The following is a 9915-nucleotide window of genomic DNA, read 5'->3' on the forward strand; positions in this document are numbered from 1 at the left end:
TCGTCGTCGTCGTCGTCGTCGTCGTCGTCGTCGTCGTCGTCGTTATTACATTGGCGTCGTCGTCGTCGTCGTCGTCGTTCCCGTCATCGTCAGCGTTGTCAGCATCGTCGTCGTCGTGGTCGTCGTCATTCACCCGCATGTGTGATGCCGCCGTCGTCAGAGGACCGGACGCGCACAATGTCTCAATTCCACGGCTGCCAATATAATCTCTTTCACGCGACGGGAATGCCTCGACGCCCATACGGTCGCTCGAGTCCGTCGTTCCCGCTGACCGGATACAACGAAGCCAGCTTTTAAGTTCTACGAGATATATATTTAGGAAGAGGGATAGAGATGAAAACATTGTCTCACCCCACCGTCATCTCGCTTCCCTCCCCCAACGCCTCCACACTACTTCTGTATCTCCCAATTCCCCCCGTTTTCTCCTTTTCGCCCCCGCATCCACCCCGCTCGTTCCTCTCAACCCCCACCTACCTCCCCCTGCCCCTTGACGCTTGCGTAGATTAGGCTCGCGGCTCGTCGAGTACTAAGCTTTCTCGAGGCACACACATATATACATATATATGTATATACACATTATACATATATATTTATATATATTTAAATATATGAGAGACAGCGCGTAGAGTACTCTCCGTGCATCTCGCGAGTAGTACTCGATCGCACTGTCGTCCGGACTGACGCGAAGATTAAAAGGGAAAAAAAGGAAAAAGAAAGAAAACACATAAACAGAAAACAAGAGAGCCTCTTTATCGCCCGCAAAGGATCGACGCTGCGACGATTCGACTGATATATAAATATGTATTTAGTAGCGAGACTGATGATTACCGAGACGCTACTTTTCTTTCTCCGCTAACCCCGGAGGCTAACGGTCCGAAAACATGGATCGATCGAGTCCGCGGACCGACCGGCCTCGCCTTCCTGACTTTACACTCGACAACACGATGCGCAGTTCTTTCGCATTGAGACAAAGAGAACAGGAAGAGAACGAAAATGTAAAGAATTCTCCGCTCGTTCCTGAGATTTCTCTTGGTCGAACGTTCGCTGGGAACCGGAGGCTGCTGCTATTGCTTGTTAGCATGAATATTAGAGCTTTCGCGAGATATATTCCTTTTTCTCTCTTGTTAATTTGTTTTATTTTCTTTCTTTCGGTCTTTCTTAGTAATAACTACGACTGAGTGAATGAACCGCGTTCAAATCATGTCCAAAGATTTGTATCTTTTCGATTTTTTTTTCGCTTTTTTTATCGCTTCCCTAAGCTTCGTATATATATATATGTATATATACATATACATATATACACACATATATATATATATATATATATGCATATATATGTATATATATACACACATATATTCGGTCAAAGCATGCTTACGCTCGTATTTGCCAGCCAAAACGTGTACATACGTATACACACACACTCCTACACATACGTACATACACTCGCGATCGATTCATTTTTAGTCCAATGACGGGAGAAGATACGAAGCTGACGTTTTTTTTATTTTTATTTTAATGCAATTTTTAATTTTGTATCAAAAGGGCCGGACAAAGAGAGGATCATCTCGATAATTTCGTCAAGATTGCGCACTGGGCAACCATAAGAATATTTCCATGGGTCTCTCTTCATTTGGAAGCTTTCCTCACACGAGGGAATAACAAAAAACATAGGTACGTCTTGATCTCAGCGTTTGTTTGGAACGCATCTAGAAAGTGTTAAGTTCTCATCATCGATCCAGGAGGAGGTTTTCCGTTGCCGAGTGTACAATTACGGACTCGACGAACCTGCGAGTGCGACAGTGAAGATTACCGAGAATTACAAACACGTACATGCGTCGCAACATTCTTACTCTGACGGGCGCATACACATACACAAACAGATACATATGCATACGGAAAGAAACACTGATAAATGATCTCGCACAGACATCCTACACGTGAAAAAGAGAGGGAGAAGAAGAGGGTCACGGGCCCCTCGATTCGCCACGAAATCATGTAGTGATATTGCGCGGACGGCGCGTTTGTTCCACCCGGCTTCCCTCGCCACTAGAGAGTATTATCTTAAACAATATCTTTATATAAGCGATATAGTAATTGAAATAATAATTTAAAAATTACATATATACATATATATATGAAACATACATATATACATATATATATATATATATGTGTGTATATTGCGTATGTTGGAAGGTATTTGTGAAGCATGTGTGTGTACAAGGGAGAATGTGAGAAAAAATGCGACGAATGAATGAGGGAACACAAACGGCGAATGATATTTTATCGAAACAGAAGTTAGATTTTGTATTTTCCGCGCGTTTCACCGATGGGACGGCGGGTGGTCTGCTGGGCCGTAACGTCATTTGAGAGCAAAAGTAAACGAAGTGAGAGAGAAAGCGAGAACCTGAAAGAATGAAAGGAAGATATACAGAAAATAATATTTGAGAATCCGTCGCGGCTTAGAGAATACGGAAAATTGCGAGCAGTGAGAACGCGAAGCGAAAAGATACAAAATAAATAACAAAATGGCATAAAGAATAGAGCACACAGCGTGTCGAGGGGCCGCGCGTCCGCTCTCTCAAGGCAGGAAGAACAAGCGTTTTAGAAACGAGGTCGGTCGATGCGCCGGCGGCTCTCGTAAGTGTATTCTTCGACTAGTAATAATCGAGCGATCGCTAAACCCCGATCGTCGGAAAAAAGGACAAAAAAAAAGATAACAGAAAAAAGCGATACTCGTTTCACGTAGGGGTCGACATTTTTAAATACACGCTCACATATACATACACACTCTCATACACACACACACGCGCGTAGCGTGTCCTTTCTTTTATTGGAGAGGCGCGTAATCGCATTATCGCTATTAACCCTTTGCATTTAATATCTAATATCTCTCTATATATCCTCTTACGTGTATGTATATATATATGTATGTATGTACATATCCACAAATGTATATGTATCTATACGTATGTATACATATGTGTACGCGACCGCGTGGATGTGTATCGACGATTGTCATTCGCGTGTCTTCGGGTGCGATCTATCAGATGCCGCAAACGTTTTGAGCGCTTAAAGAAAAGCCATGATCGGTCCATATGGCGCTTCAAAGCATCTGCAGCGTTTAATGGATCGCACCCTTCTCGTTACACATCCGTTTCGCGCGCGTTCCATCTATCTATCTATCTATCTAATCTATCTATCTATCTATCTATTTATCTATCTATCTATCTATCTATCTATCTTCTACATTCACGTCACCGTAGCCGCTTCCTCTTCGGGACCGGGACCGCGTACGACCGGAGGAAGGACGAGCCCTCTGTGCATATACGCATAGATACATACATACACACACTCATACATGTACATCTCTTTCTCTTTCGTTACGTTCGGAGACACACAGACACAGAACCCCATCGTCGTCCTTCCTCCTTCGTGCGTTCTCGCGGACGAGCGTTGCGCTCGAATCGTAAGGGTCCCCCGCTGCGGTGTGTCCCCTCGCGAGGTTGAAAACCGCGTGTACAACGCGCGTTTGTCCTTCGCGCGAGAGAGGGAGCGCGCCTATACGTGCGTGCATGCGTATATATTATATGTCCCCGCGTTTCTTTTTACGGCCCGTTTCTCCGTGTAATCTCGTTTTCGAAGAAGGACGAGAAAGGGGGAAGAAGCTAATCAAACCAACCGGGGCCTCCGCGGGGCTTTGTTTTTTTGCGGCGCCGCGACTAACGCAGGGAGAGAGGGAGAGAGAGAGAGAGAAAGAGAGACAACGGACGAATTCTCTCCTCCGCTCCCCCTCCCCGAGAATTCTTTATCCCGAAGAGCGAAATGCGGTTAAGCCGAACGTGAAACAGTCGACGCGGGAGCGACGGTGGTAGCCGCTTCCGCGTTCCTGGTGTTTCCGTCTTTCCCATCGCTCTTCGACATCAAGTCTGTTGTATTACTCCGCGTATATATCCCGTTTTCCTTCTTCTTCTCGGCACCCGCGCAATCCCTCTCTCCTTCCTAACCTTGCCTTTCGTCCCACAACCTTAGCCACCCCGCCCTATTTGCCCACTTCGTCGTTGTCTGCATTTCTATTTTTTTAATCGTCGAGAGTTCTTGTCAATCGTTGCCATTTTTTAAACGAAGATATGCTCAAGTCGCAGCTCCGAACACAAGTCGAGATATATTATATAATACATATTTACATATATTATATATAAATATATATATAAATATATTATATATATCTAAATCGCCCATCGCGCGCGCGACGGTGGGCGTCGGAAGACGAGAGAGAGAGAGAGAAGATATTTTTTCGATTTTTCCGAATATAAGACTCGCTCTTTTTTTTATTATCTCTCGTCCTTTTCTCTTATTAATATTATTATTGTCATCATCATCATCATTATTATTATCATTGTACTCTTTCTTGATTTTTGTCGCGAAGATGGCATCTCCGTTCGCTGTCCGCGTCGTCTTGTGTTTCTCCAGTCCAGTTCCTCCCGGTGATTTTTTCCCCGTGATCACATAATACACCGCGACTCTTTGCTCCTGCGCTCGCGGCCGCGAGACAGCGAAGAGCGAAGACTCGCGCTTTCACTCACTCGGTTAAACGTACGCTAAAAATAGATTCGCGTACGCAACGAGCCTGTCAGAGGATGCGCGAAAGAAAGACGCGCGGATGATATATTTGTATATTATTATTTGTTACTATATATTTCGATATACCAGCACTCTCATGAATACGAACGGAGTCACACGTACACCCAATACATCCACTTTTACACACGAAGCATACTACACCGCGCACCAACCATACACGAACGCGTATATATATATATATATATATATATATATATATATACATACTCACACACACATATATATATATATATGCACAAAAGTGTATATTTATATATTATAATCGATGAGAAAGAAAGAAAGAGGTTTATTATATTTAAGTTCGAGGTAAAAAGTAAATTCTATATTTTTTCTATGTTAAGTATAAAGAAAGAAAAAGATGCATAAATGAAGTATGATGAAGCATAACACAGATATATATTATATTATATATATATACACACATGAAATATATTTATAGGTACTCTCTTTAGCGTCTGCGTTTCGAGTTACGAAGACGCGCCTCGCCGTGCCGAGCGGCTGGCGCGCATGTGCGTATCTATGTAGATTATGTCAGGTAATCTCTCATTAACTTCGCTATGATAAGTCTGAATCCATCGTAGATTTCGCGTGCGCGCGAAAGGATTCGGTAGACGACGAAGGGCGAGAATAATAAGGAGGCGACGGAAAAAGAAAGAGAGGCAAATAAAGGGAGAAACGCGCGGGGAGATGTAGTCCCTTTTTAGCCAGGTGTCTTTAGAGAGCGGGGAGAATTCTCATTCCCGATTTTTCACTTGCGCGTTGTGCGTTCATATATTTCGACCGGGTCAGCGGACGGATAAAGTAAGAGAGAGGGAGAGAGAAATCACACACAATAATATATTATATATTTAAATTATATAATATAGTATATATATATATATAATCGCGCGCATACGCGCGCAAGAGAGAGAGGGAGAATTCTAGCATGACACACACCGATATTGTCCGCGAACGCGCATATTTGTTCTTCGTTAAAACGAAGAAAGGGGAGAGAAGCGTGAGAACAACCCCTCCCGGAAACGGAAGAAACGCGTGGATTTTAAAAATTAGAGGGAAAAAGAAACGCCGTAGTCAACGGGGCAACAGAGCCTGGTCGGGAGAATAAGAAAGGGGAAGAGGTGTCATTAGGGTGGTTGCCAGAACTCGGAACTCGCGACGCCAAAAACTCGCTGGGAAAAGCGCGGCGAGAGGGGGAGCTGCGAAGTGAGAGAGGGGGACACGGGAGACTGATCGTGCTCTTCTCGACGTTTTTTTCTTCTCTCGCGAAACGACCGGGATGACGGATGATCCCGCGCCGAGGCTTCGTTGAAGTCGTCACCGGGTGCGAGCGAGGGCGCGGGTGAGAAGTGCATCGCGCGAAACTCAACCCTGCTCAACGCGATCCTCGCGTTATCGCGACATTGAATGGCGTCAGAGTAGGCAGAGCGGGGAGAGGGCGAAGATCGGGATATATCAGGGAAGTCGTGGAAACTCTCTCGGGGCGCGCCTTCCAACGATTCGATCGCCGCTCGAGGCCCTCGTTTCGTCCTTGCGAGTGCACCACTGCCTATCGCATGGGAGTTTTGGGATCCTTCGAGAGCCGTCAACTCAGTCTTCCGCATGGCTTTCGATCTCTCACACGTTCAGGACAATTTCGTGACCGCCGGTCCCGATAACTCTCTCGCGAGTGCCGTCGAGCTCTTTCGAATATCGAGAAGGCGGGCTACAGGGTGGGGTGTTTCTCGCGGGGATGGAAGAGAGGAAACTCGTCGAGAACCTCCGCTAGACTTTGGGACAATTCTGCTGAATTCACTGACCGATAACGCGTGCATTACAAACACACATACACACAACATACACACGGATGTACGAACGCTTTTAGAGGCAGCCTTCACTTTGGCCGAGGTTCCGACATCGTGAGGTCGTCATTGACGTCCGCAATCGTTGTCTCGCGTTTGTCATTCTCCTCTCTTTAGCCGTCGTTTGCGCGTTCCCTGCCCGATCCCTTCGTAGCACACTCTCTCGGATCTCACGCGAAACGTCATCGAGCGCGAGCTTACGAATTCCCGGGTTCCGATCGGGACTCAAAACGGGCGGGGGAGGAAGGAGAAAAGGAAACGATTCACACAGTATCTTCCGGTTTCTCTTTCATCGCGGCGAATCCGATCGTGATCGTCGCGTTGCTCCGCCACCGTGCCCGTGTCAAGGAGACAAGGATGGTACGGTACAGTTCGCGTGATCAACGCGCATTATCGCCGCGTAATTGAACATATAGTGCCATAAGTAAATCAAAAGAAACACAAGTCGAGCGCGTGCAGCGTACGTGCGTGTAGGCGGTAGTTTAGCGTCATCGACGATGTCAGAGTACGAGTCGAGGAAATCGCACCATTACGCGGCTATCAAACGATGATAGCCACTAAGAGAAATGAAGGAAGGAAGAGAGGGAGAGGAAGAGAGAGAGAGAGGGGGGGGGGAGGGGAGAACCATGTTTTTGCGCTCGTGCGATTCGCCGTGAGTTCTTTGGAACGACTTTGCTCGGATCCGCTCTCGTTTCTCCGACGACGGGCGCCTTCTCTTCTTGCGCAAGTTTAGTGTACGTTTGATGCATTCGCGTCCTCGCACGCTGTGAGACGACGTTGTCGAGACACGCATCCGTGAAACACACGCATCACATACGTGTAAACACATACACCCATCCACCCACCCACCTACACACACACACACATATATAAATATATATAAATGTATACATATGTGCATTTACTACACCACAGACCGGTATTATTATGAACGAAAGGGACGTGGCGCATCTAGTTTTAGAGGCGTTCTATAACGAGTAATTTAACTGATAAGGTGTCGTGTCTAAGATTTAATAATTGTAAAATATTAAAGCGTAAAAACTTTTAATGAATATTATATAGCCATTGGCTGTGACCGATAACTGCCATTTTCTTAATCGAGAAATAAAAAAGAAGAATAAAAACGCGAAAGCGTAAGTAGCGAAGAGGCACCGCGACGCGGGCCGCAAACACGACTAATATGCACACACGTTTACACACATACGAGGGAATGACGCATAGATACACACACACACACATACACATATACAGACACGCAAAAATACACACACGTAATATACACAATGGATGCGTATATGACACGGGACATCCTCGCGCGAAAATGACTTTCGCGAGGTGAAGAACGCGCATCGCGACATAGAGGTGACGAGTGATGTATCGGGAGGACCGAACGATGATTTCAAAATGAAACTCGGCAAACGCGAATCGGGCACCGCGACTCGACGACAGCGGGAGCGAAAGGGTCGATTCGCTTGCGCCGGTGGTAAAAAGGCAAAGCAACAAAAAGGTCGCGCTCGATCTCGCGGAGACGAAGGTGCTCTGCAACGCGTCGCGAGAAATCGTCTGTTGACCCCTCTCGGCTTCGATCCGCCGGCAGCAACCCTTATTCACCCCCGCGATATTAAAACGAACGTGGGAATAAAGGAAGACAAAGTATTGTTAAAGATATGATACAGAGAGAGAGAGAGAGAGAGAGAGAGAGAGAGAGAGAGAGAGAAAGAAAGAGAGAGGGAAAACGAGAAAGAACAAATGAGATAGAGCAAACCTATACACACCTATACACGACGATACATATCTTAAAGTATAATAACTAAAGATAGGAACATTACGTAATAAAAAATTATAGGACATAGTAGAGACGGCAGCGTAATGAGGAATTTAAAAAACAAAAAGATTGATAATTTAACTATATAGGGATATATCGAGGCGATATATACATAGATATATATATATAGAGAAAGAAAGAGAGAGCTAGAAAGAGGGAGAGATAGAGACAGAGAAGAAAAAATAATAGATCATTGTTGCTTAATTTAACTCTATTTACTATATGATTATATTCTATTAAATAGGTATATCTGATCACAATTTTTAACATTATTATTATTTTATTGTCATAATTATTATCGCGATTATTGTCAATAATTATTATTGTTCTATATATATATATACACGTATGTATAACACACATATATATATATATATATATATATGTATATATATATATATATATATATATGTATATATATGTATATACAGTGAGTGTAAGAAATATTCGTACATCAGAGATTGTCTTGACAAAGGCTTGGACAAATACTTTTTACACTCACTGTATATATATATATAATATATATACAGTCTCGCGCGGACGTTTCTCGCGGAACGACCGTCTTTCAAAAAACGAGATTCCTTTCGTTTCGCGCGCGAATTCTTTCGCGATGTCTTTTCTCGCGTCCTTTCGTTCGCGCGTCCGTTTTCTTCTTTCTCTCCTTTGTTTTTTTTTTTTATCGTTTCGTCTTGTGCGAGCTATCGGCCGACGATGGATTAGTGATTGGACATGAGTGAGAACGTTTGAGAAAAATATCTAATATATATTATACATATATTATTGAATATTATTATATGTATAAACACACACATACACACATCCTCGACATACGTACGTCTCTCTATATCGCGCACTACTACCGACTGAAGGCTACGCGCTCGAGACGCTTAGCGCAGCTTGTGTATTATCACTACGAATTACTAACGGCGTTATTCCGATATCATTATCATTATTATTATTATTATTATTATTATTATAGTAATAGTATTAGGTAGTTGTATTAGTTATAGAATTAGTATTATTTCACGGACGTAGTCGCGATTTACTTGGGCGTCGTGCGCGCGAACGCGCGTCTCTCTCTCGCGCCGAAGAAGAAACGTGCGGATCACGAGAACGCGCAAGAGGCAGAGACGGGACGCGTCTCGTGCGTGACCGCGTTATTACTTACTTACTTACTTTTAACGCGTATTTACTTAATTACCTTAGAGAACGCGAAGGAAAGGTGCGCATGTATGTGTGTAGAGCCGTGCGACTCACGCGGCCCTTGATAATAAGACGCGCGCGCGCGCGTCCGCTTACTCTGCTAGAACGCGCGGCGCGCTCTCGGCAGATTCGGGCGACACGTGCTTTGCGCGCATTTCTCGCGAATCGGCGAGTCGCCATTGTCGTCGTCCTCCTGCGAACGTCCTCTGGAGTATCGGTAGCGAGGACGACGATTCCGATCTCGCCGGTGCGCGGCTCACGTTCAGCTCTCAGCCCACAAACTCGATCTCAGAGAATGAGAAATTGTTCTTTCGTTCTCTCCATTTTTCGTTTCCCCTTTTACTTTCCCTTCTCTTGTCTTGTTTCGGAGCTCTCTCTTTCTCGGCTCGCGTTCGCTTCTTT

General features: G+C 44.7%; 1 protein-coding gene across 4 annotated transcripts in view; it reads left to right on the forward strand.

Moving 5' to 3' along the window:
- The window catches only part of LOC116842750 (RNA-binding protein MEX3B), a 53526-nt gene extending 45306 nt beyond the window's left edge, over positions 1-8220 (forward strand). For 2 of the 4 annotated variants that reach the window (XR_004377770.1, XR_004377771.1), the window contains exons 3-4: positions 1546-1674; positions 1743-8220. Coding sequence is in view for 2 of the 4 variants with exons in the window: in XM_032812404.1 (XP_032668295.1) it covers positions 1546-1607 (62 nt within the window). In the remaining 2 variants the exon portion in view is untranslated. Of the gene's footprint in view, positions 1-1545 lie in introns of all 4 variants that reach the window. The other 2 variants (XM_032812403.1, XM_032812404.1) reach the window with 1 other exon arrangement.
- The last annotated feature ends 1695 nt before the right edge of the window (positions 8221-9915 follow it).

Source organism: Odontomachus brunneus, unplaced genomic scaffold (assembly GCF_010583005.1).
Source record: "Odontomachus brunneus isolate Ranch 3 - 2012 unplaced genomic scaffold, Obru_v1 Obru_scaffold_027, whole genome shotgun sequence".
Lineage (NCBI taxonomy): Eukaryota > Metazoa > Arthropoda > Insecta > Hymenoptera > Formicidae > Odontomachus > Odontomachus brunneus.